This window comes from Canis lupus, chromosome 1 (assembly GCF_011100685.1).
Source record: "Canis lupus familiaris isolate Mischka breed German Shepherd chromosome 1, alternate assembly UU_Cfam_GSD_1.0, whole genome shotgun sequence".
Classification (NCBI taxonomy): Eukaryota; Metazoa; Chordata; class Mammalia; order Carnivora; family Canidae; genus Canis; species Canis lupus.
The window spans coordinates 116,023,300-116,051,151 of record NC_049222.1 but is presented as its reverse complement, the minus strand read 5'-3'; the positions used below and the strand labels follow the sequence as shown (position 1 = coordinate 116,051,151).

Here is a 27,852-nt window from a genome sequence, read left to right as displayed (position 1 = left end):
CATTTATTCATCTACCTCTCCTCGGTGATGTTTTTTAAGCTAACATTTTGCTCGTTAGTATTTCTTTCTCTCTCTCTCTTTTTTTTTTTTTTTTATGATAGTCATCACAGAGAGAGAGAGACATAGGCAGAGGGAGAAGCAGGCTCCATGCACCAGGAGCCCGATGTGGGATTCGATCCCGGGTCTCCAGGATCGCGCGCTGGGCCAAAGGCAGGCGCTAAACCGTTGCGCCACCCAGGGATCCCTCTCTCTCTCTCTTTTTTTAAAGACTATTTATTCAAGGGAGACAGAGAGAAAGAGGCAGAGACATAGGCAGAAGGAGAAGCAGGCTCCACGCAAGGAGACCGATGTGAGACTTGATCTGGACCCAGGATCATGCCCTGAGTCAATGGCAGACGCTCAACCGCTGAGCCACCCAGGCAGGCGTCCTTTGTTAGTATTTCTATATAAACCTCTAAAAGGTAAATCTTTCTAACATAATCACATTATCAACAAAATTAACGGTAATTCTTAGATCTTTGGTAAAAATGTGTGTTCACTAATAGATTTCTACAGATTTTTCCTACAACCAGGCTTTGGGAGGAGAACCTGGTGTAAGCATAGTCCAAACCTCTGGATGGCTCTTTTTTTTTTTTTTTTTGTTAAGATTTTTTTTTTTTAATTTATTCATGAGAGAGACAGAGACACAGGCAGAGGGAGAAGCAGGCTCCATGCAGGAAGCCCGATGTGGGACTCGATCCCAGTACTCCGGGATTATGCCCTGAGCCAAAGGCAGACGCTCAACCTCTGAGCCACTCAGGTGTCCCACCTATTTTTAAGCTGAATCTCAGAAAGGGATATAACTAGTCTCCAGGTACCCAGCAGGCCCACACCAGAGCCTAGGTCTGGTTCCCTGAAAACACGTTCCTCACTTCCAGGATTGACACAGACTTTCAGTAGATCATAGAACCTCCTACCACAGTCAGGTAGAAGAACTTCCTGGCAGAAGCAATATTTAGCGGGTTTTGAAGAATGTTTACGGGCTTACCAGGTGAAGGGAACTGTCTTTTCACCTGCTCCCCCATTTACTGCCCCCCCCCCAACCCGACTCTAGGCTTTACTCATATACCAAGGACGTTTTATTACTTAGATTTTAATTTATAAATAAACAAAAATATCAGTTTACCTTAGGTGCTTTTTGTCACACGTTGACCACGTTAAAAACCATTATTATTTTTATAATTGTTGCCTGCTAATGGAGATTAATGGGGATTCAAGGCTCCACTTCCCTCCACCAGCTCCTCAGAAGGTGCCGTCTTGCCCTGGCGGTGTCTCTCAGAAGACTGGACCACCTTGATTTGTACCTTATTTTCCCAGGTGGTTTCTCCCATAAAAAGCTAAAAAAAACCCTTCTTGCAGTGGACTGGAGGTTTGGTCCAGGACGGGGCTCCCATCTGACCTCTCTTCACATTCTCCCTCAGCAGTTTGTCCAAAAAAGTAGATTGGACTGTCCAGATTTCTCCCCATGACTCCTCCCAAGATTCAGCCGTAACAGACAAGACGTTCGTCCTCCTTCCTTGGTGATTTTTCCTCCCTGGCTCCCTTCATCCCAGATCATTGCTCTCAGCTGTATGCCGTATCCCTAGAGGCAAATTAGCTTTTCTAAATATAACACAAAGCACCGGACTTCACCGCCAATATCTTCTCCCTCTCAGAAGCACACCTCGACCAGGGCCTCAAGTGGCAATCACGACCTCGCGCTGTGAAAACCCGCGGGTGGCCTAATCCTCCGCTGTACGGAATGGAGACGCCTCAAAGATGGCGGCTCACGCTCAGAGGCACCACTGGGCGAGGCCATGTTTTCGGCCAGACAGCGTCTCTTATGGGAACTGCGCCATGTTGATTGTTGGCACACGTAGCTTCCAAGGTAACTCAGAGCATGCGCACTACCAACAGTTCTTGAGGGGAGGAGTTAGAGGGCAGACCGGAAGCGGAAGTGGTCCTCCACGAAGGCTTTTTCTCTGCTGGTGTCAGGAGTTTCTCCCCGTATCAATTGCAAGAGGTCTCTGAGGTGATTTGGGTTGGTCGTGATTAGGGATTCTGTGGGGTCGGTGATGGGAGTGTTGTCTGTAGAGTGAGTGATGGCGGTTTCTGGGCTCAGTGGTGAAGATTGTGGCGTCCGTTGCTGTGATTGGAGTCTCTTGGGTCAGTGATGGGGATCTTTGAGATGAGTGTGGGGTTTGTGTGGACTCAGTGATGGGAGTCAGTGGTCAGTGAGCTGGGTTCGATGGGATCTATGATAAGCTTGCTTTCTAACATTCATAAATTTTGGTGTGTAGCATTTTATTGTTCCAGTCAAAAAGTACTGGCTTTTAATTTTTTTTTTTCTCTCATCCATGAGTTATTAGAAGTGTGTTGTCGATTTCAAATAATGCCTCTGGGTAATGCTCGAGTTTAAAGTTTGCTTTACGTCTAGTTCTTGGTCGGTTTTCATAAATGTCACATGTGTAACGTCAAAACAATGTGTTCTCTATTGTGTTGTTTCATAGATACACTCAGCTTATCTTGTCTGATTAAAGAAAATTAAAGAAAAAGGTAAATTGACTGGATTGGTAATTTGTCCACTTGACCTTCCTTTTGTCAGTATTTGCTTTTTATATTTGAAACTATTATTAGAAATAGTTGATTATTTTTAATTATAGATATGATTAACTCTAAAGATACCATAACAATTCTAGCTCCCACCAATAAGTTATAAAACGGGTCATTTTTCCAAATGCTTTCCAACACGGGATTTTTTTATTTTTATTTTTTATTTTTTTAAAGATTTTATCCATGAGAGACAGGCAGAGACCACCCAGGCATCCCTCCAACACTGCATTTTATTTATTTATTTATTTATTTTAAAGATTTTTTTACTTATTTATTCATGAGAATACACAGAGAGGAGAGAGAGGCAGAGACACAGGCAGAGGGAGAAGCAGGCTCCATGCAGGGAGCCCGACGTGGGACTCGATTCCGGGTCTCCAGGATCACGCCCTGGGCTGTAGGCGGCGCTAAACCGCTGAGCCACCGGGGCTGCCCACTGTATTTTTTTTAAATAAGTTTTTACTGGGCACCTTGGTGGGTCAGTCCGTTGGGCAACTGACTGTTGATCTTGTCTCAGGTCTAGATCTCTGGGTGGTGAGTTCAAGCCCTATGTTTTGGGCTCCATGTTGGGCATGAAGCCTACTTAAAAAATAAAATAAAATAAATTTTATTATTCTTAGGAGAAATTAGATCTAATTGCTGTAATGCACTTTCCTGTTAGTAAAATGGCATCTTTTTGCTTAATTACCACTTAAATTTCCTTTTCTGTAAATTTTTATATCCTTTGTTCGGTCTTTTTTTCTGGGCTTTTTCCCCCCATACTGGTTGCTAGATTTTTTTTTTTTTTAATTTAAAGGTAACCTATTGTTACATATTGAAAATTTATTTTTTTTCATTTTTATTTTAAGGTGTATTTTAATATATAATTAAGAAATATCATCTACCCAGAAATGTGTTTTTCCTTTTATAGCATCTGGGTTTTCTCACATATGTAATAAAGATCTCTCTTACCCAACCACAATGTTAACACAAACATTTATTACTAAAATTTATTTAAATATCTTTTGGGATTTAAAAAATACATATGCTTAAATGTTTAGTCTTGCTAGAGTTCAGTCTAATTAATGTATAATGTGTGATGGGGATCTAGTTTGTTTTTTTCCAGGTGGATGATCAATTATGTCAGTGCCACTTACACAATAAATGTCCTGTGTACACTCAGTTGAATGCCATTTTTGTTACATATATGTCAATATGTATGTTTTGTTTTGTCTTTTTTATTACATTGGTTTTTATTAAGTTTTAATATCTAATAGAGAACATAATGGCTGATATTTTTTTATGCTTCTTGTGCGCCAGGGAGATGTTTAATACTTTATGAGCGTCACCTCATTTTAATTTGTGTAACTATGAAATAAGTACTTTCATCCTCATTTTTGAAACTAAAACAAAAGGTACTTCTTCCTGTTTTCATAACTGAAAGATAGCAGAGCTACAGTTCAAATCTTAAGTAATATTACTCCATATCTCATGGCCAATATCCATCATAGATTCCATTAAGCTTTATATTTTCCACAGCACTGGTTCTCAAAGTGTCCTCAGACCCTCAGCATCGACATCACCTGGACACTGCTTAGAAATGTAAATTCTTAAAAAAAAAAAAAGTAAATTCTTGGGCTGAGTGTTTGTACCCCCAAAAGCTTTATGTTGAAATCCTGATCTCCAGAAATAATCGTGTTAGTTGGTGAGGCCTTTGGGAACCGATTAGGTCATGGAGGTGGGGTACTCATAAACGAATAGTGCTGTTACAAAACATCCCACATAGCTCCTGAGCCCCTTCTACCAAGTGAAGACACAATGAGAAGGTGCTGGCTATGAACCAGCAAGAGTCCCCTGACTAAAATGTGACCACACTGTCTCCTTGATTTTGGACTTTACAGCCTCCAAAACTGTGAGCAATAAATTTTTGTTGTTTATAAGCTACCCAGTCTGTTGTATTTTATTATAGCAGCCTGACTGAACTAAGACAACTGCTACCCTGGGCCTATTAAATCAGAACCTGGGAGTGAAGTTAGGATTTTTAACTGTATTCTAAGAAGCCCTCCAAGTGTTTTGAATCCACACTCAAGTTTGAGAGCCTCTGTTCTGTTTCTAGCTCTGGGAACTTCACCTTGGTGTTCACAGGAAATGTTTGTGTGATAAATATCGAGTATCTGACCATGTGGACATTGTCGTTCTAGGTTTTTTGGTGTCTCTGGGGAGCCCCTGGGTTAGATCTTTATCCAGACTCCAGCCTGCGTCTCTCCAGCAGCTCTGCTTGAGTTTACAGATGTCTACAAAGCTTTAGGCTCCTGAGAGATTAAAGTTTGAGACCCACCATGACTATGTCAGCTAATCGGACCTCTCCCCAGAAATCCCTGATCCTGGTTCCAGAGGAACATGACAATTCATTTGAGGTGAGAAGGAAGAGTCCCAACAGGTAGGAGTTCATTCTAGGAGTAGATACCTCTGATATGTCACCAGAGCCTCTGGGCAGCAGCAAATGGGTCACAGGAAGCAACCAGACTCTTTTATTGCCCTGAAGCAAATCTTGATTTTTCTGCCAAGAATGAGCAACACATGGGTGTCTCCATATCCAGAGGCCCACTGTATAACAGTACAGAGATGGAATGTCAAAAACTCCCTTTTAGGGGTGCCTGGGTGGCTCAGTTGGTTAAGTGTCTGCCTTCAGCTTGGGTCATGATCTCAGGGTCCTGGGATCGAGCCCCAGAGTCAGGCTCCCTGCTCAGCGGGAGGCCTGCTTCTCCATCTCCCTCTGCTGCTCCCTCTGCTTATACTCTCCCTGTCAAAAAATTAATAAAACCTTAAAGAAACGAAAAACATTTCTTAAAAAAACAAAACAAAAAAAACCCCTGCCTGTTATTTTGTCCATGTGCTATATTGATCTTTGGCTGAGGATAAGATTCCCGATTAGAAGTTATTTTTGTGTGGAATTCTGAAAGTATTTCTTTTTTTTTTTTTTTTTTTTAAGATTTTTAATTTATTCATCCATGAGAGACACAGAGAGGGGCAGAGACACAGGCAGAGGGAGAAGCAGGCTCCTCCTAGGGAGCCTGATGTGGGACTCGATCCACAGACCCCAGGATCATGCCTTGAGCTAAAAGCAGATGCTCAACCACTGAGCCACCCAGGTGTCCCTCTCTATTTCTTCCTCTTCTTCTTCTTCTTCTTCTTTTTTTTTTTTTTTTAAAGATTTTGTTTATTTATTCATGAGAGACACACAGAGAGATAGAGGCAGAGACACAGGCAGAGGGAGAAGCAGGCTCCATGCAGGGAGCCCGACGTGGGACTCGATCCCGGATCTCCAGGATCACGCCCTGGGCTGAAGGCGGTGCTAAACTGCTGAGCCACCGGGGTTGCCCTCCATTAATCATTTTTATGAACTACTTCCAAAAATATTAATCCAGACAGGCAAAAAGTATGAAACTTTGCTATAATGTTGATTTTATTCCCTAACCAAAAGCATTAAATTAGAAATACAAAGTAAATGACTTTTGTACAACTTTGAGACTAGACAGTATCACTGAGCTGTACATTTTAAAATGGTAAATTTTATGTTATGTACATTTTACCACAATTAAAAAAAATAGTTTTAAAAAGTAAAAGCCTAGCAAAAGAACCCCTCATATCTGAAAACTTTAAATTTTTTCTACTCAAATATTCTTTAAAGGGAAAACTGTAAAGGATCTTAGAAAATTCTTTTAAGTTTAATTTCAATTAAATAAATAGCTACGTTTTATGTATTCATGAGAGACACACAGAGAGAGGCAGAGACATAGGCAGAGGGAGGAGAAACAGGCTCCATTCAAGGAGCCTGATGTGGGTCCATCCTGGGACTCTGGGATCATGCCCTGAACCAAAGGCAGATGTTCAACCACTGAGCCACCCAGGTGTCCCAAGAACTACATTTTAAAGTTTCTGTGGCAAAGCTAAACTATCGATAGAGGGGAAAAATACAGATTTAAATGCCTTTTTATGGAATCCTGGAAGCTTGGGGGGAAAAGACCTAAGGTAAGAGTAACACTCAGAACTGAAGAAGTTAGAAAAGAATTCAGTAGATATGAAATAGTAATAAGGACTAGAAAATAATAAAAATAATAAAATAAGGGAAGAAATTAGTCACATAAGAGAACAATAATTGATGAAGATGTCTGACAGAGCGTAAGTGGCTTCTGAATGTGTGGGTGATCCATATCAGGGAGTAGAGATACAGTGAAAGTATGTATCCAAACAAGAGAGATGGTTATTGCTTTATCAACAATTAGAACAATCATGAATTAATATTATATAAAATCATACAAAAATATGAAAACCTGAACAAAGGTATACAGTTTTATAAAAAATAAATGTCAAAATTGGTAAATACAGATGGTCCAGAAGCCTTTGAAGAAATTAAAATGTTTATCAAATGTTTCCTGCACAGTTGAAAGTGGTGAAAAACACGTGGATTAATAGTTGAGCTTTATGCCAAAGTATTGGGTAAAGATGGTATCTAAAATTATTCCCAACCTTGTTTGTGGTGTTTGTTACTACAGTAATCCTGATGCTTAAACCAGTCAAGAACATTAAAAGAACTGGAAATTTTGAACATAGTATCAGAAGTCATAAATGTATTAACTAAATTCACGAGCACATGAAAAAAATAATCAAATAGGGTTTATCATAGGTTCACATGTGAAGCAGACATTTGCTTACTCAGCAGTTCATTCCAAAGTTAAAATAATAAAATATCTTAAAAATAATAAAAATGCTGTATGTCAAAAGATAAAATATATAGCAAAACAGTGTTCAGAAATAATTTAGAAAAATAATTTGTCTTATGTAAATACAAAAAATCTAGGGATGGAATGGATGAATTTCTCGGAACATACTGAATTTCTCACCAAATCTTTAATTACTATTTACCACACTTTCACTTTTAGGTATTAAGATTTTTATTTAAGTTAATTTTTAAAAAATATTTATTTATTTGCACAAGCATGGGGAGTGGCAGAGAGAGGGAGAAGCAGGCTCCCTGCTGAGCAGAGAGCCCAACTTGGGGTCCAATCCCCGGACCCTGGGATTATGCCCTGAGCCAAAAGCAGACACTTAACTGACCAAGCTACCCAAGCACCCCAAGTTAATTCTACTTTTAATAGAATTGGAGCTTTAGATTTATTTGCACTCATTTTATTCTGCTTCTTGGAATGTTAGGTTTTATGTAAAGTGTGTATGCAAGTCTTATGTTTATTATTTCTGAATGTTACATAGGCACATGAATGTTTCAAGATACAGAATTTGCTGTCTTAAGCCATTTTGTATAGTTATAAGGTTTTCACAGTCTGTTTTGTTTTTACTTTATCTGTTGGAGCTGAGAAATACTAAGTTTCTCACCACAAATATATTTCTGTCTGTATTTATCTGTAGTTTCTGTTCATAAATTTTGATACTATGAAATTTGGTGTGGTGATGACATCTGAAATTAATTTTGGATTGTGTTCTTGTTATTTTTCATATTTTTTCCCTAAAATTCAGCTCTGATATTAAGGTGGAGGCTCTTGATTCCTTTTTGTTGGCATTTCCGGATATGTTTTTTTCATCCTTTTACTGCCATTGTTTGGAGTCCTTGTGCACTTTTTCTGTACAGCAGTTCAGAAAGATGTATTTTATGTACATTTCTGATAAAAATATTTCTATATATCTTTCACCTTACACTCTTTACTCTTGCTTTGTTTCTGTGTCCCTTCTGGTAATTTGGAATTTTGGATTCTTTTCTATATGGTTGATTCTTTTAATATCTTTATCACATTAACATCTTGATCTCAGTCTTTTTTATTTTTAATATTTCAAGTTTTTATTTAAATTTTAGCTAGTTAACATATAGTGTAATATTAGTTTCAGGAGCTGAATTTATTGATCATCACTTATATATAGTACCCAGTGCTCATCACAAGTGCCTCCTTTTTTTTTTTTTTTTTTTAAGATTTTATTTATTTATTCATGTGAGACACACACACACACACAGAGAGAGGCAGAGACACAGGCAGAGGGAGGAGCAGGCTCCATTCAGGGAGCCCGACGTGGGACTCAATCCCAATCCCTGGTCTCCAGGATCACTCCCTGGGCTGAAGGCAGTGCTAAACCACCGAGCCACTGGGGCTGCCCTCACAAATTCCTCCTTAATCCCCTTCACCCATCTAGCCCATCCCCTGCTATCTCTCCTCCAGCAACCCTCATTTGTTCTCTATAGTTAAGAGTGTCTTATGGTTTGCCTCTTTTTTTTAACACTAAATCTTTTAATCTCTTGTTTTAGACAATATCTATTAAATTTATACTACGACCAATGATAAAAGTTCTGTGAATCCACTGCAAGGATTCTTTTGTTTGTTAGATGTTTTTTATTGAAATCTATTTTTTTCTCTTTTCCTTTAAAAATCTTTATTTCCATTTCACATTGCTCACTTGTCTTTTTTTTTTTTTTTTTAAGATTTTATTTATTTATTCATGAGAGACCGAGAGAGAGGCATAGACACAGGCAAAGCGAGAAGCAGGCTCCATGTAGGGAGCCCAATGTGGGACTCGATCCTGGGTCTCCAGGATCAGGCTCTGGGCTGAAGGCAGTGCTAAACCTCTGAGCCACCCAGGCTGCCCTGCTCACTTGTCTTACTGTGCTCCTTGCCAATTTTTGTGTTTTCACATGGTGTTTTATTGGTTTCAGAGAAACCTTTTTTGTGTTGCTTTTTCATTTTCACTTCTTCATTGAGTTCTGCCAATTTATTTTTTAAAAATTTACATAACCATTTTTTTTAGCCTCTTTGTCCATTATTTCTCCCTTGAACTCTTAGATTCCTATTCATTTTAGATAGTTAATTGTTTTAGTGCATTCCTTGAAATCATGGCGAATGTGTTTTCTTCTGTATTGTGGTAATTTATTTCTAGCATGTTCCTTTTAATTTCTTCTTTTTTTCTCTCATTCTTTTTGCTATAGTATCTTTGTACATCAGGAGATGTTTATTATTATCTTTGAATGAGGAGATTTTTTTCCTGGACAAACTATTTATAAGAAGCTCATTTGGTAAGGAGTCAAAGCTACTAATATGATGTCTTTATTCTCCATTAAATTCTGATGGCATTGGGTTTGGGGGGTGGGGTTTTGGTGTATGTAGGGTATCAGTATGCAAATGTGTGAAAGAGGAAAAATTGGAGCACATGTATTCTTTGCAAGTATATAGAACATTTTCAGAAATGAGAATGTTTTAAGCCCCGTAAACAGAATCAACACATCACAAAGCAAACTATAACTGCAATTAAATGAAGAAATTTTTAACAGTCATAATTTTAGACATTAAAAACAAAGATATCTAAGATATACTTTCCAGAGATACAGATACACTTTCTCGATCTTTGTTCTTCCTATATGCTCTTTCCCTCCCCTGAATTCAGTGGTATATGCAACTCCTAAATCCTTATCTACAAATTAGCTCTATTCAACTAGTTAGTATACATCTTTGTATGTTTTATCACCTACATTTCAGTATGTACAAAATTTAAATCATTATTTCTTGTCTTCCCCCAGCCTCCTCTTCTAGTCCTTAAGTCCATCTGTGGTACCAGCATCAACAGTTGCACTGAACTAATAAATGATAATTATTTGAGTTCCCTTTTCTCACCTTAGAGCTGATATCAGTTTCATCTCCTTAATATCAGTCTCTTCTGTAGCTTTACTACTCCATCCTTAACTTTAGATGAGTAAGAAATTCATATTGTCTCACATGAATTTTGCAGAGGTCTCGTGACTGATTTTCTATTCTTGCCTATTCCGAAATGTTTTGTTTTGTGAATACACCTTCTTCAGTGTATTTTTAAAATCTTTTCATTTATTTTGAAACAATTATAGATTCTCAGAGGGCATTGCAAAATACAGTACAGTGGTGGTGCATGATTCTTTTTGTTCATTACCGGTTATAATTTGTTAATATTTTGTTGAGGATGTTTGTATCTAAGTTCATGAGACATATTGTCTTGTTTCTATTTTGTGCTTTGTCTAATTTTGGTATCAGGGTAATGCTGGCCTCACAAAATTGGGAAATATTTTTTATTTTCTGGATGAGACTATAAAAAAGAGACTATTTCTTCTTTAAATATTTAGTAGAATTCTCTGGCAAAACTATCTGGGCCTGGAGACTTATTTTTTCAGGAGCTTTTAAATTAAGAATTTAATTTAATGGTTGTAGAATCATCTTTTCTATTACATAATTCTGTACTTCTGGTAGTTTGTGGTTCTTGAAGAAGTAGTACATTTCTTCTAAATTTGGGGGTGTATTATTAGCACATAGTTTTTGTAGTCTCTTATTTTCCTTTAAAAGGCTGTGGGTCTGTATTTTTTTTTAATTTCATTTATTTATTTGAGAGAGAGAGCAAGCATGAGTGAGGGGGAGAGTATAAAGGGAGAGGGACAAGCAGACTCTGTTGAGTGTGGAGCCTGACGCAGAACTCAATCTCAGGAACCTGAGATCATGACCTGAGCCAAAACCAAGAGTCGTATGCTTATTCATCTGAGCCACCCAGGCGCCCCTGGATCTACATCGATAGGTCTTATTTCATTGCCGACATTGGTGATTTGTACCTTTTTATCTTTGCCAGTCTAGGTCAGTGAACAAAGTATCAATTTTACTGATTTTTTTTTCAAATAACTGTATTATGTTTTATTGATTTTTCTTGTGTTTTTCAGAAATTTTGTTTTTAATTTCATTGATACCTGCTTTTTATTATTTTCTTTCTTCTGTGTGCTTTGTGTCTGTTTTGCTTATTTTCTAGTTTCTTGAGGTAGGAATTTAGATTAGTGATTTAACAATTTTTCTCTTTCCTTTTTTTATTGGTTATGCTTGACATACAACATTATGTTAGTTTCAGGTATATAACATAATATGACATTTGTATATATTGTTAAATGATTACCACAAGAAGTCTAGTTAACATCCATCACCATACATTGTTACAATTTTGTGTGTGTGTGATGAAAACTTTTAAGACTTATTCTTAGCAACTCTAAATATACATGACAGTGTTACTAACTATAGTTACCATGCTGTAACATATAACATAGCCCATGACATATTTTATAAATGGAATTTTACTTTTTAACTGCCTTCACCTGTTTTGCCAACTACCCATCACCTACCTCTGGTAACCACTAATCTGTTCCCTGAGTCTGTGACTTTTGTTTCTTTATTTTATTGTTTCACTTGATATTCACAAATAAATGAGATTATATCGTAATTGTACATCTCTGTCTTATTTCTCTTAGCATAATATCCTCAAGGTCCATCCATGCTATCACAAATGGCAAGACTTCTTTCCTTTCCTTATGGCTGAATAATATTCCACTGTGTGTATCACATTTTCTTTTTTTTTTTTTTAATTTTTTTATTTATGATAGTCACAGAGAGAGAGAGAGAGAGAGAGAGAGAGAGAGAGAGAGAGAGAGGGGGGCAGAGACACAGGCAGAGGGAGAAGCAGGCTCCATGCACCAGGGAGCCCGACGTGGGATTCGATCCCGGGTCTCCAGGATCGTGCCCTGGGCCAAAGGCAGGCGCCAAACCGCTGCGCCACCCAGGGATCCCTTTCTTTTTTTTTTTTTTTTTTTTAAGTTTTTTTTTTTAATTTTTATTTATTTATGATAGTCACACACGGAGAGAGAGGCAGAGACATAGGCAGAGGGAGTAGCAGGCTCCATGCACCGGGAGCCTGACTTGGGACTCGATCCTGGGTCTCCAGGATTGCGCCCTGGGCCAAAGGCAGGCGCTAAACCGCTGCGCCACCCAGGGATCCCTGTATCACATTTTCTTTAGACATTCATCCATTGATGGACATAGGTTACTTTCATGTCTTCGGTATTATAAACAGTGCTGGAGTAAACATGGGGGGATCCATGTATATAATTTTTTAAAGATTTACTTATTTTAGAGAGAGAGAAAGTGTGTGTATGTGTGAGTGGAGGGAGGGGCAGAGGAGAGAGAGAATCCCAAGCAGGTTCTGTGCCAAGCAGAGAGCCCAATATGGGGCTTGATCTCATAACCCAGGAGATCATGACTTGAGCCAAAACTAAGGGTCAGAGGCTTCACCAAATGAGCCACCCAGGAATCCTTGCGTATATATATGGATAAATACCTAGACGTGGAATTGCTGGATCAAATAGTAGTTCTAGATTTAATTTTTTGAAGAACCTCTATACTATTTGCTATAGTGGTTGCATTAATTTACTTTTTTTTTTTTTTTTAAGTAGTCTCCATGCCCAGCATGGAGCCCAATGTGGGGTTTGAACTTATGACCCTGTGATGAAGACTTGAGCTGAGGTCAAGAGTTTGAACACTTAACCAACTGAGACTCCAGTTGCCCCCCAATTTACATTTTTATTTTTATTTTTTTAACATTTTATTTATTCATGAGAGACACAGAGAGAGAGAGAGGCAGAGACACACAGAGAGAGAGAGATTGGGGCAGAGACACAGGCAGAGGGAGAAGCAGGCTCCATGCAGGGAGCCTGATGTGGTACTCGATCCCGGGACTCTAGGACCATGCCCTGGGCCAAAGGCAGGCACTAAACCACTGAGCTATTCAGGGTTCCCCCAATTTACATTTTTACCTGCAGTGCACAGGCTTCCCTTTTTTCCACATCCTCGTCAGTACTTGTTTTTAGGTTTGTTTTGATAATAGTCATTCTGACAGGTGTAAGGTGTCTCATTATAGTTTTAATATGCATAAGTGATGTTGAGCACCTTTTCATGTACCTATTGGCCTTCTGTATGTTTTTGGGAAAATGTCTATTCAGATCTTCTGGCCATTTTTTAATTGGATTGGTTCCCATATTCTAACATAAGCATTTAGTCCCTTAATTTCCCTTTCAGCATTGCTTTATCTGAATCCCACAGATTTTGATAAACTGTATTTTCACTTTCTTTCAGTTTTATGTATTTTCTGAATTTCTTTTGAGAATTCCTTTTTGACTTAAAGGTTATATAGAAATGTGTTGTTTAATTTCCAAATATTTTGTGGCTTTCCAGATAGCTTTTGTCATTATTTTGTAATACAATTCCTTTGCAGATTTTTCTGTTTTCTTTGTTAATTATTTTTAGTTTGATTCCATTATGGTCAGAGAGGCTATGTATTATTTTAATTCTTTTAAATTTGTTTTGCAGGCTAGAATATGGTCTATATCGGTCATTGTTCTATGGGTCGTTGAAAAAATGTGTTCACTGTTGAACAGTTGGAGTATTCTATAAATATCGATTAGATTCTAGTTCTTCTATATGAATGATTATTTCTTATCTATTGTTTCTGTAAATTGCTGAGTGTGGGTATTCAGTTTCCTAGAATCCTTTTTTTTTTTTTTTAAGATTTATTTATTTTAGAAGGGGGGATGAGTGGGGAGAGGGGCAGAGGGAGAGAGCCCCCAGGCAGACTCCCTGCTGAAGTGTGGCTTCATCTCGTGACTACAAGATCATGACCTGAGTTGAAAGTAAGAGACACTCAACTGACTGAGCCACCCAGGTGCCCTTCCTGTAATCCTTTTTTCCCCCCCAAAAGTTTATGAGTCCAGGTAGAAATACCCATTCCTTCAATTATGCATTTACAGATTAAATTTTTTTAATATGGAAGATCATGTTCTTAAACATTTTGTTATGAAAAATACGTATACAAAGGTAAATAAAGTAGTATAAGGAGCCCTTGTATCTGTTGTTGTACTTATCACCTAGCTTTAGTAGTCATACTCTGTCATTCTGATTCCATCTAAAACTACCCTTCTGCCCCCTTAGCTGCTGGGTTATTTTAAAGCAAATCTCAAATACCTATCTTTTTTTAAAGATTTTATTTATTTATGAGAAAGAGAGAGAGAGAGAGGCACAGAGACACAGGCAGAGGGAGAAGCAGGCTCCATGCAGAGAGCTTGATGTGGGTGGGACTCGATCCCGGGTCTCCAGGATCACGCCCTGGGCTGAAGGTGGCGCTAAACTGCTGAGCCACCCAGGCTGCCCTCAAATACCTATTTTATCTGCAAATACTTGGACATGTATCTCTAAGAGATGAGAATTGTTTTTTCTTTAACAAAACCAGTAAGTCGTTATTACAAACAACAGTAATTCCTAGATATGATCTAGTACCTGATTATTGTTTGAGTCTTTTTAAACATGTCATAAAAATCTTTCTAACATTAGTTTTAGTTAAGGGCCAAACAATGTCTACAAGTTGCATTTGGTTAGTATGACTCCTAAGTCTCTCTCTCTGTCTCTCTCTCTCTTTTTTTAAGATTTTTAAGTAATCTCTACTCTCAATGTGGGACTCAGACTCATTACCCTGAGATCAAGAATCACCTGCTCTACTAACTAAGCCAGCCAGGTACACCCCCTCAGACTCTTTTAATAAAAGATTCCCTTCCACTATTTTTTCTAATATAATTTATTTTTTGAAGAAATGGGCCATTTGTCACCTTCTGGATTTAGCTGATGTTTCAATCTTAATATAGTTCAGTATGTTCCTCTTTCTTTCACTTTATCTATGAATAATTTGTTAGACCCAGAGGCTTAATAGATTCAGGTGGCATTTTTCTTTTTCTTTGATAAGAATACTTAATGGATGGTATAATGAAATCAATTACCATATCAGTGTCAGGAGGCAGATAATTTTTGGTTATCTCTTTTTGAGTGTTAAAATTGATCATTGGATATAGATGTTATTAGCTGGTCCATCCATTGTAAACTTCTTTTCTGCCTTTCACCTGAAATAGTTAAGCAACCAATAATGATTACTGAATAAATTCACTATTTCATTAGGAATTATAAAATTATGATATTCTAACTTCCTTATTTATTAGCTAGAATCATTCTATAAGAAATTTTTCATCTTTTATTTAGTTATCCTCCAATAGGGATCTTATATGAAAAAAGTTAACATCAATCTAATTACCTTACTTTTAGTAAAAGTAAAAAATCCTTGTTCTGTGATCAGATTTTTTTTTCCATAACTACCTTTGTGACATATTATACAGACTTCTCTCCATTATATAGAGCTATTTAGTGTTCCCCAAACTTACCGTGTATTTTCCTATCTCCTCACCTTTACTTTTCTTCTCTGGGAAATGACCTTTCCTGCTCTCCATTCTATATTATGCTTATCATCTTTCAAATTAAATTCAACTAATAAAAATGTACTGCCCCATATCAAATACACTTTCCTTTTGTAGGTACTCAGTGTATTTTACTTAAGAGATTTGTTTTTTGACACTTTAGTGAACTGTGTGTCTTCTTTTCCCCTTCTTTTAAATCTTAAGTGTTTTAAGTTGCTAGAGGATTAGAAATGTAAATCATTCATTTCTTTGTTCCCAGGAGGAGCATAATGGCTGGTCCTAAATTACTCAGGAACTGTATCACAGGTCATTCATCCATTTGCTAGAATACTAAAAGAGAGCCTATTTCATTCTTGAGTTTTGAAAAACAAGTAATTAACTGAAATATAGAACAAATGGCAGAAATTCTTTATTGGATTTCTTTCTTCCACAAAATATTGTGTAAAACTAGATATTCAATGTGCTTCCTGTATGAAATATTTTTTTAAAAGTTCCTGTATTACTCAGGTGTATGCATTTATCAAAACTTCAGATGGGACACTGTGGATTTGTACAGTTCATTTTGCATAAATTTTACTTAAGAAGGGTAAACAAATATACTCTACTTGATGATTTGCATTCTCAAGTATTTAGGACAAAGTGTACTGTAATTTACAGTTTATTCTCAACTGCATAAAAGTAAGGTGGACTGATGCTGGATAAAAGGATGGATAAATGTGTGATAGGGATGCCTGGGTGGTTCGGTGGTTATCTGCCTTCAGTTCAGGGTGTGATCCCAGGGTCCAGGGATTGAGTCCCACATCGGGCTCCCTGCGAGGAGCCTGCTTCTCCTTCTGCCTGTGTCTCTGCCTCTCTGTGTGTTTCTAATGAATAAATAAATAAAATCTTTAAAAAATAAAATAAATGTGTGATAAAATAGAGTAAAATGTTGATGATAGATCCTAAGTGGTGGGTATATAGGTTTTACTATGCTGATTCTTTTAAATTTTTTGTACATTTAAAATTTTGTATAATGTTAGGAAATGGGAGATGAGTTTATAAAAAGCAGAAGTAGTGGTGCATGGGTGGTGCAGTTGCCTGTGCATCCAACTCTTGGTGTCAGCTCAGATCATTATTCCAGGGTCATGAGGTTGAGCCCTGCTTTGGGCTCTGCACTTAGCATGGAATCTGCTTGAGATTCTCTCTCTCACTCTCTCTGCCCCTCTTGCTTGTGCTTGCTTTCTCTAAAATACATAAATCTTTTAAAATATTTTTTTAAAAAGAGGAAATAATGAAACCAAAAAAAAATTTGACAAAACCCATATTCCATATTCCTAAATATAGTCTCTCCATCTCCCAAAGCTATCTATTCACATTGAACAGCAATGTGCCCTTACAGGGATCGGTGTCCTTCAGGGATGTCGCTGTAGATTTCAGCAGAGAGGAGTGGCAGCATCTAGACCTTGCTCAGAGAAACCTGTACCGGGATGTGATGCTGGAGACCTATAGTCACCTGCTCTCTGTAGGTAAGCACAGTCAGTTGGGTCCACACGGAGTATTTCTATTCTTAGTTGCTAAATGCTATGGAATATCTGAAGTATGCTTGTTTTATCCTTGGTTTATCTAGGATTCTTTATCCCCTTGGGCATTCTGAATATTCTGTTCCCAGAAATATATGGTTACTTTCCTAAAGAACAAAACTTCATTGAACAAGACTTTTTTGTTTGCACTTTGAAACACAATTAGCTGGATCTAGTCCTTTATAATTTCTCACAAACAGGGTATGAAGTTCCCCAACCAGAAGTTTTCATGTTGGAGCAAGGAAAGGAGCCATGGGCATTGCAGGGTGAGAGCCCACATCAGAACTGTCCAGGTAAGTGAGCATGACCCAGACAGATGAGAGAAAGGAGAGCAAATCTCAGCTGTCTTGAGAAAGACTGGCATCTCTAAAATGCTATTAAGGGGACTCTTTTGGAAGGCCTTAGCATTTTTTTTTTTTTTCTATTGCTTGAAGACCCTTGACATTGGCCTCTCAGATAACTAAATGCCTTTATCATGTCTAATCTTTTTCTTTGGCTTTTTGGAATCTTGATCACATGCTAATATCTTCCTCATTAAAGGTTTTCTTTTTTTTGTTTTTTTTGGTTATGCTTCTTTTCTCAAACATTCTTTTTCTTTCTGCCTTCCCCATTGTCTGAGATTCTTTATGCTTTCAGGCATTGGTGGATCTGCTTTCTTTCAGTTACTGTGAGTCGCACATTCCTACTCCTGGTAGACCTCTGTCATTTCTTTTTTCCGCTATGAGATGCTTGAGAACATTAACCCCAACCAGGCTCTCTTCCTATTTTCTCTATAGGTACTGACATAAGATTTCTTACTTGCTCATTCCCCATGCCTTTCACCCAATTGATGACTTGGGGGTAATTGTCACTTAACCCTTAGGAGTACTTTTCTGTTATTTCCTTCCAGTCATTGTTGCTTGATTTCACACTAACTGGGACTTATGTGCCTTGTTGGCTGATTTTTGTATTTGCTTTATATCTGTACTTCACAAGATGAAGTTTGAGTTTAATCATGGTCCTTATTCAGGGCACACTGTCATCAGTCTGGGTAAAGATTCTCTATTACAGTTGTTGGCCCTTATCTGCAGTTTCACTTTCTGCATTTTCAGTTACTCATAGTCAATCATGGTTTGGAAATAGTAAATGGAAAATCCTAGAAATAATTTATTAGTTTTAAGGTGTGTGCCTTTCTGCATAACATGATGAAATCTCTTGCCATCCCACTCCATCTCGCCTGGGAGTTGAATCATCCATTAGTCCAGTATATCCATGCTCTAAATGCTACCTAACCATTAGTCACTTAGTAGACATTTTGGTTATCGATCGACTCTCATGATATTGCAGTGCTTCTGTTCAAGTAACCCTTATTATACTTAACAGTGCCCCCAAAGCACAAGAGTAGTGATAGTGGCAATTCTAGTATCCCAAAGAGAAGCCATAAAGTGCTTCCTTTAAGTGAAAAACTGAAAGCTCTTGACTTGACAAAAAAAATCATGTTCAGTACTGTCTGAGGATTCAGGCATCCAATGAGGGTCTTGGAACATGTCCCCTTCAGATAATGGTGGAACTCTTATATTTTATTTTTTGATTTATTACCATTTCTTTTTCCCCAACACCCATCTCACTTTTCACCATAGGCACTTGTTTTACATGATGGAAACATATTTTTTAATTCATGAATATTTTAAATTTGAAGGTGACTTGGGGTATGTATTATTAATTTATATAAATATTGCTATGCTGTATATCTTGTTCTTTGCCTTACTTTTTCCACTTCTGTTCATGGTGGATTATATTCATAAAGTTTATTTCCTCTAACCATTGAATTATATTCTAGAATGCTTCCTATTACCACTTTCATTAGCCTTTCCATTAAATGAGTTACTTTCACCCTTTTCTTTGCGTTCAACGTGGATGAGCCATATTTCCCCTCTAGCCTCTGCTAACTGGTCTTTGAGCTAAAAAAACATCATTCTCTTTTGAGGAGAGTTCAGGTTTCAAACCTCATAGCAGAGAATTTCTGAAAAAGCTTCTTTCTACATTGAGAAGGAAGGTGATGCTTCAAGTGATATTTTGTTGTATTTCATTCTAGAAGATTTGTGGCAGATTGGTGACCAGATAGAGAGCTATCAGCAAAAAGAAAACAAATCTTTAAGAGATGTTGCTTTCATCAAGAAAATTTTGACAACAAAGAAGGATTATGAATATAAGGACATTAGAAAAATAATTTATGTGAGCCAAAACATTCTTTCTCCAAAAAGATCCCATCAGTGTGACTCATTTGGAATTGCTTTCAAGCATGCTTTAGATTTACACAGTCATTATAGAAACAGTACCTCAAAGAACATTAATAAGATTACTGAATATAGTAAAATTTCTTACTATACTGACCCTGAGTGTTCTCCAACAGGAGAGAAGTTATGGGACCATAATCAATGTGGAAAAATTCTCAGCTATAAACAAGCACCCTCTCAACATCAGAAAATTCATACTGGGGAAAAACCTTATGAATGTGCTGAATTTGGAAAGATCTTCACCCAGAAGTCACAGCTCAGGGTACATCTGAAAGTTCATACAGGAGAAAAACTCTATGTGTGCATTGACTGTGGGAAGGCTTTTGTAAAGAAGCCAGAATTCATTACACATCAGAGAGCCCATACTAGAGAGAAGCCCTATAAGTGCAGTGAATGTGGAAAAGCTTTTTTCCAAGTGTCTTCTCTCTTAAGGCACCAGAGAATTCATACTGGAGAAAAACTTTATGAATGCAGTGAATGTGGAAAAGGCTTCTCTTATAACTCTGATCTCAGTATACATCAAAAAATTCATACTGGAGAGAGACACCATGAATGTAATGATTGCGGCAAAGCATTTACGCAAAAGTCTACACTCAAGATGCATCAAAAGATTCATACAGGTGAGCGATCCTATATATGTATTGAATGTGGACAGGCCTTCATCCAGAAGACACACTTGATTGCACACCGAAGGATTCATACTGGAGAAAAACCATATGAATGCGATAACTGTGGGAAGTCCTTCATTTCTAAATCACAGCTCCAGGTACATCAACGAATTCACACAAGAATGAAACCCTTTATATATACTGAATATGGGAAGATCTTCAACAATAGTTCCAACCTCATTACACATAAGAAAGTTCAAATTAGAGAGAAATCTTCCATATGCACTGAATGTGGTAAGGCCTTTACTTACAGATCAGAACTCATTATACATCAGAGAATTCACACTGGGGAAAAACCTTATGAATGTGGTGACTGTGGAAAAGCTTTTACTCAAAAGTCAGCACTCACAGTGCATCAGAGAATTCATACAGGAGAAAAATCATATGTATGCATGAAATGTGGACTAGCCTTCATCCAGAAGGCTCACTTGATTGCACATCAAATAATTCATACAGGAGAGAAACCTTATAAGTGTGGCCACTGTGGGAAATCCTTTACTTCCAAGTCACAACTCCATGTACATAAACGAATTCACACAGGAGAGAAACCTTATATGTGCACTAAATGTGGGAAGGCATTCACTAACAGGTCAAATCTCATTACACATCAGAAAACTCATACTGGAGAGAAGTCTTACATATGTCCTAAATGTGGAAAAGCCTTCACACAAAGGTCAGACTTGATTACACATCAGAGAATTCATACTGGAGAGAAACCTTATGAATGTGGTACCTGTGGGAAAGCCTTTACCCAAAAATCACACCTCAATATACATCAGAAAATTCATACTGGAGAAAGGCAGTATGAATGCCATGAATGTGGGAAAGCCTTTAACCAGAAATCAATACTCATTGTGCATCAGAAAATTCATACAGGAGAGAAACCTTATGTTTGCAGTGAGTGTGGAAGAGCTTTCATCCGGAAATCAAACTTCATTACTCATCAGAGAATTCATACTGGAGAGAAACCTTATGAATGCAATGATTGTGGGAAATCCTTTACCTCAAAATCTCAGCTCCTGGTACATCAACCAATTCATACAGGAGAAAAACCATATGTGTGTGCTGTTTGTGGGAAAGCCTTTAGTGGCAGGTCAAATCTCAGTAAACACCAGAAAACTCATACTGGAGAAAAGCCCTACATCTGTTCTGAATGTGGGAAGACCTTCAGACAGAAGTCAGAGTTGATTATACATCATAGAATTCACACTGGAGAGAAACCATATGAATGCAGTGACTGTGGCAAATCTTTCACTAAGAAATCACAACTTCAAGTGCATCAGCGAATTCACACAGGAGAAAAGCCTTATATATGTGCTGAGTGTGGGAAGGCTTTCACAGATAGGTCGAATTTGAATAAACACCAGACAACACACACTGGAGACAAACCCTATAAGTGTGTAGTCTGTGGGAAAGGCTTTGTCCAGAAATCTGTGCTCAATGTCCATCAGAGTATTCACACTTGAGAGGAACAGTATAAGAAAAACTCAGATCAGTTCTGATTGTATATCATTGAATTTTTCCAGGAGGAAAATATGCGTATTATCATAAGTAGAAATACCCTATCAAAATGTTCCACATTACTGAACAGAAGAGGGCCCAGAATGAAGGGGACCCTTCCTACATTGTCACCACCTTCATTAAACCATGAGGCATTCATCCTGGAAAAAAAGGGATTTTGTCCATTTGACAGATTAAAGAAGGCTTCTCATGAAAAATATGATGGAACTGAGGCGCCTAGGTGGTTTTTCCGGTTGAGCATCAAATACTTGATCTTGGCTCAGGTCTTGATCTCATGGTTGTGAGTTCGAGCCCTGTGTTGGGCTCTGCACTGGGCATGGACCCTACTTACAAAAAATATGTATGAAGCAACATTGTTACCAAATTCTGCATAGGGAGGTTTGTTATGTTAATGATAATCCTGTTTACTATGGAATAGGTAAAGTGCTAACAAGCTAAATGGTAGAACAACATATAATACTGACAAACCCTAAGTTCTGTGAGATGTTTGCTGCAGAACACATCCACATCGTCTTAACAGTTTCGGGTGTTTTTTCATCCTTCTGTTGAATCTAACATGGTTGTGTATATCCAGCCCCCATTGAGTATTTCCGTCAGGGAAGAGATAACTCAGCAAAAAAGCTTCTTCTGTGTATGGACACAAACCTCAGAGTGTATGTTGACCCATTATCCTTTAGCATCATGACTTCTAACCCTCCTTTATCACCTATCAGTAAGGTGTCTTTGACTCTCCTCAGTCCCTAGCACAATGTCTTCTAAGCCCCATAAGTGCATTAGTGCTAAACACTGTGCTAACTGCCATTATCTCATTTAGCTCCTGGCATAGTGTTTTGTGAACCTCTACTAACCTCAAGAAAGCTGACCCTCATTTATCCTCCAACATAGTGTTTTGTGAACCACCACTACCCTCAGGAAAGTTTCTGAGGTAAGAATTTTTTTGTCATTTTGATCAACTTTCCATCTAGTCTCCCTTTTGCTGTCATAGTTCTTCCAGCTTAATGACATGACATTTATAATAATAACAAATCAGTAACTAATTTTAAAAACCTCAACATTTGTTCATGTCTTCTCTGTGTCCATCTTCATGCCATGGGCTCCACAAGCACCTTCTCCCCCATGTGCCTCAAACATACTAGTTCAGGTCCTGCCTCAGGGCCTGTGCTCTATCTACAGCACTCTCTTTGAAGAACAAAGTTCCTCATATCTCTGTGGTTAGCTCCTTCATGTCTTCCAGGGGCCCTCTTCATAGAGGATCCTCTGCTTTCTTTCCTGCCTGGCTTAAAATTTTGGTCCCCTTCCGACTATGTCTTTATCTATAGCACTTAATTCCATGATGCCCTGTGTATTTTAATTGTCAATGGCTGCCACACTAGAATGTTTTTCCCTATTTTGTTCACCACTGTGACCCTTGACCTTTGCCTGACAACAACTATTCCATAAATGCACATTTTGGAGTGTTGACCCAGCCCATCATAATTTCCCTTTGATCTTTTATGTATTGCAGTTTAACCCTTTGATCTTCTCTGTATTGCAGCATAAGATGCTCCAATGGGGAGAACCAACTTGCCTAAAACACCAGGCTTTTCATCTCTAGCTTTTACCTGGGCTGTGCCTCCTTCCTGGTCCTAAAGCTGAAACATTACCATAATCCTTTTGGCCTAATGCCAGCCAATTTAAAGAAGGGAAAACGGAGACAGTGGGAATCCCATATAGATGCTTGGTGTTCCAGGATTTCTTACCATGATTCTGAAATGCCACAGTGAGCTCCAAAATCACTGCAGAATTGTCTGCTCACTTTAGCATACACAACCTTACCCCACCCCAGACCCTTACCTATAGACCCATTCCTCATGCCCTGACAGGCCCAAAGTAATAGAAGGTAGGGGCTGACAGCAAATAGTGCAGACCTTCCTTGGAAGTTAGGTGACTGACCCAAGACTGGCAGCAGTGATCTCTCAAATCCAGGCAGAAGGTTTGATTCAACACTTAGCTGCTGGGCAGCCAAATTGGAAGCCTCAGAATGGTTCCTCCAAGTCAGTCAACTGGTGATAACTGGGAGTGGGAAGTAGTAGAGTTGTGCAGATATAATGTTAATCCATTGGTAACCCCCTTTATTTCACCCAGTACTGTATCTGAGGCTTCTCTAAATGTCTTATAACCCAAAATTCTGCCCCAACTTAAGATGTTTGCTGACCCTTCAAGAAAGTGTGTGGAGACCTTGCCCCCTCCCCCCATTTTACTCCAGTACTGTCTTTACCACCCCTCCTAATTCCAGGAAATGGTGTCTAGAGGTCTTTTCATTACCTCCTCCACATTTACCTCCAGCATAATGTCTGTTACTTCACCTGTGTTAAAGTCTAGTAACCTTCATATTCCCCATGTATTCTTACTTTCATGTAGTAGTGGTTGATGGCACTTACTTCAGTTCTCAGATTAGAGAGCTGTGATATACCATTCCCCCCCATCCAACTATTAATATCTTCTGATACTTTCTCTTTACTTATAGTAGGATGGTTTGTGATCTCCCTCCATTACTTGTCCATCACAACAGTGGTGACTAATTACCATTTCCCCACCTAGCAGTGTCTGTAATGATCCCCAACCCAGCATGTGGTGATGTCCTCAGTACCTTCTCTGAAGACTGTTAAGTGCCATTAACCTGTTCCCCCCCCACAATTAAGGTTAAGACTGATAATGCACCATAAACTCCACATTATTCACCTGCATTTTGGAATCTTCATTATCACTCTTCCTGTAGGACCTCCATTAATAATCAGCAAAAAGTCTATAGATGCCCATTTCCCAGTAACACAGTATCTGTGACCCCTCCATTGAATCCTGGTAGTATTTGCTTTTCCCCTATTGATCCCTACTAACAATGCTGATTCCCCATTGCCCATGTTGCTTCATGAGTCCTTTCTTCTCCATATCACCACTGTTTGCATGGACAGGAAACCTGGAAGAGGGAGAAGGGTTGAGGATGAGATCCTGGCATCATAGACCCTCTGGGGAATTAGTGGCCCAGAGTGGGGTGGAGAGGATCTGAGGGCCCCAGGAGACCACAAACTGAGCTTCCTATGATGCAACCAGAATAGTGAAGCCTCTGAGTGTGGATTCAAGTCCTAGTGCCAATGCTGGGGGATTCTGGGCCAACCCAGCAAACTTTCCTCCTGGGCATTAATTGCCTCACCTATAAAATGGAATTATGGAGAATGAAGTGACTTAAGGTAAAGTCCGGGCTTACTAAGGTAGCAGGACTAGTGGAGACCAGTGTGGGTATCCTGTTATTGTTAATAACATTACTAGTTATAAATTGACACAAGCATCTGACCAACATCTACATGGCTGTGCCCAAACCTCACAGAGGGAAACGTTCTTTTGTTGTAAATTACTTTCAGCTATTTCTCTTTTATATGTATTATTATACTGTAGTACTGAGATATATTTTTAAAGTCACATTTATTGAGGTATTTATATAAAATAATATTCACCCTTTTTAGTATACAATTTTGAGTTTTGACAAATGCATACAATTATGTAATCACCACCACAATCAAGACAGAGCACATTTCCCTCACTTCCCAAAATTTCTTCCTGTCCCTTTTTAGGCAGTCTTGCTCCCTACTTCCAGCCTCTTACAGTCACTAGTTTGATCTGTTTCTTGTCTCTATAATTTTACTTTTTCCATAATATAGAAATATACGTGTATCCATATGTATGTATGTACATATGTATGTATGTCCTCTTGAATCTGACCTCTCATTTTATGATGTATTTGGGATTCATCCACATGGTTGTATAAGATACAGACAGAAAATAAGCTGATGAAAAGATGCTCAACATCATTAGTCAGGAAAATGCAAATTAAGACTGTGATGAGATACTACTACACACTTACAAGAATGGCTTAAAAATTTTTTTTTAAATAGTACCAAAAGTTGTCAAGGATGTAAAACAGTGGAAACTTTCATGTGCTGCTCTTGGAAAGGTAAAGTAGTTTACCCACTCTGAACCAAAATTGGTAAGGTCTTATAAAATTAGCCATATTTAACCTAGGGAAATGAAAAGTTATGTATGGATTGAGTTCACAGAAACTATATTCAGTTGCCAAAAGATTGGGAACAACCCAAATGTCATCAGTGCCTGAGTAATTCAACAAACCATAGGACATCTATACAAGGGAATACTACTTACCACAAAAGGGAATGACTTACTGACACAAGCTACAACGTGGATGAATCTCAAACGTATTACATTTTACCATGTAATAATTTAAATTATATTTGATAAAAGATTATTAGATATTAGATTATAAATATAGATAGGTTTCTATAATTTTATATGTGCATATCATTACAAACTATAGTAATATTGTATATTTACAATATATAGCACACTATAATATTTATTGTATATTCCTTATAATAAAATGTTTATTTTATATATGTATTGTGCAATTATTGAATTATGTAATTTTTATATCAAACTTTCACATTAACACTTCAATTATTTGTGTTTTTACATGTTTACATTTAATGTTTATAGTGTAAAATTATAACTATAATAAAAGGGAGCATATGGTCTGGAGAGCCTGCAGTTGTAGCTGGTCAGCATTTTTATTGTCAACAGCTAAACCCTGGGTTTTCTTAACATCAAGGAATCTTGTTCTACTTTGCCCAGCTGTGTTCTGTGAGAGTACTCTGCTTCCCCAATGCCCATGCAGCTTGCAGTCCTTTCCATTCTTTGGACAACCCTCTGTGACACCCCCCTCCAACCATTGTATGTGAAATAACACTTCTTGTGATCAACTTCCTATTTTGTACTGTATTTGCGTTGCAAGTACCACCATCTGACCTGATACTAAGTATTTCTGGGTTTGGTTTATCATTCATTACTCCCCACTAGACTGTCAATCTCATGATGCTCAGACTTTGTCTTGTTCCTGCTGTGTCCAAGGCACCCAACATAGCACTGGCACAAATTAGACACTTCGTATAATTTTTTTTTTAGATTTATTCATTCATTTTAGAAAGCAAGCATGTTCAAGTGGGGGAGGGGCAGAGGGAAAGATTCTTCAAGCAGACTCCCCACTGAGCATGGAACCTGAGGTGGGGCTCGATCCCATGGCCTGAGCTGAAACCAAGAGTCAGATGCTCAACTGACTGAGCCACCTAGGAACCCCTCCATATAGTGAATGATAGTAATAGCAATAGCATCAAGGCTGACCAAATGCCCCACATGGAGTGAGCTAAACTCATGATGTGGCGGTGAGGGAGGGACAGTAGGTTGGTTACATGTCCTCTAATTCAAGAGTTAATGCCCCTCCCCATACCTCAGAACACTTAAGCCCTAATCCTTCCTCATCCAACCTCAACCACTCCATCCTTCCCCTCCCCAGTGTATCTGACCTATATCCTCCATTGTCCCCAATATCAATGATATGTTGTTTCCTTACTCAGCCTCCTAGTTGCAGTGGGCAGGCCATGTAGAGTGGAGAGGGACAATAGTAGGGAACTGACAGGCAGGGGCTGTCAATGTCTACCTCATCACTTCTGTACGCCATCATCCCATGGGTCTGCCCTACCTCCTCGAAGAACCACCACTGGATATGAAACCCTGGGGACAAGAGGAAGGTAGTAGGGCTAAGGCTTTCCAGCCCCAGGCACCGTGCTGGACAATAAATATGACACAATGTGGCAGGTGTTGACCCTAGGCAGGTGTGGGTTAAAGTCACGATTGCCATGGCCGCTTGCCCTAATAGGATAGGGCCCTCCACCCTCAGCCATCAATTGGGGTACTGGTGCTGGTGTGACTATTACCTAATTATATTATACCCCACCCCACTTCCTATGCCATACATCATACTATACTGTACGCAATACCATACCAGTTTTTAACCATTTACACAATTCCATAATTATATTGATTGTATTACTGAAGTATAATTAAATAATTTATATCAAAATTTGGGGGATCCCTGGGTGGCGCAGCGGTTTGGCGCCTGCCTTTGGCCCAGGGCGCGATCCTGGAGACCCGGGATCGAATCCCACATCGGGCTCCCGGTGCATGGAGCCTGCTTCTCCCTCTGCCTGTGTCTC

General features: G+C 38.5%; 2 protein-coding genes across 15 annotated transcripts in view; one reads left to right on the top strand and one right to left on the bottom strand.

Annotated features, from left to right (window-relative positions):
* The window catches only part of ZNF383 (zinc finger protein 383), an 83,073-nt gene that overhangs the window by 42,642 nt on the left and 12,579 nt on the right, over window positions 1-27,852 (bottom strand). For 2 of the 4 annotated variants that reach the window (XM_038529185.1, XM_038529186.1), the window contains exons 2-3: window positions 24,476-24,710; window positions 1,166-2,548 (exon numbers count right to left, since the gene is read on the bottom strand). The gene's annotated coding sequence lies outside the window, so the exon portion shown is untranslated. Of the gene's footprint in view, window positions 1-1,165; window positions 2,549-15,262; window positions 15,383-24,475; window positions 24,711-27,852 lie in introns of those variants that run through there. The other 2 variants (XM_038529184.1, XM_038529183.1) reach the window with 2 other exon arrangements.
* Window positions 1,555-26,198, top strand: LOC484540 (zinc finger protein 585A). 11 transcript variants are annotated; one of them, XM_038529029.1, is made up of 6 exons: window positions 1,555-2,050; window positions 2,529-2,574; window positions 4,809-5,024; window positions 17,109-17,235; window positions 17,490-17,582; window positions 19,364-26,198. In XM_038529029.1, exons 3-6 carry the CDS (start codon window positions 4,947-4,949, stop codon window positions 21,697-21,699), a joined length of 2,634 nt encoding a protein of 877 aa, XP_038384957.1. In that variant the 5' UTR covers window positions 1,555-2,050; window positions 2,529-2,574; window positions 4,809-4,946; the 3' UTR covers window positions 21,700-26,198. The 11 variants fall into 11 exon arrangements, 10 of the variants coding, with proteins under 10 accessions (XP_038384957.1, XP_038384958.1, XP_038384965.1 ...); XM_038529030.1 differs by having other exon boundaries at window positions 1,964-2,041; XR_005354667.1 differs by lacking the exon at window positions 2,529-2,574 and having other exon boundaries at window positions 1,965-2,050; window positions 19,364-22,679; window positions 23,289-26,198.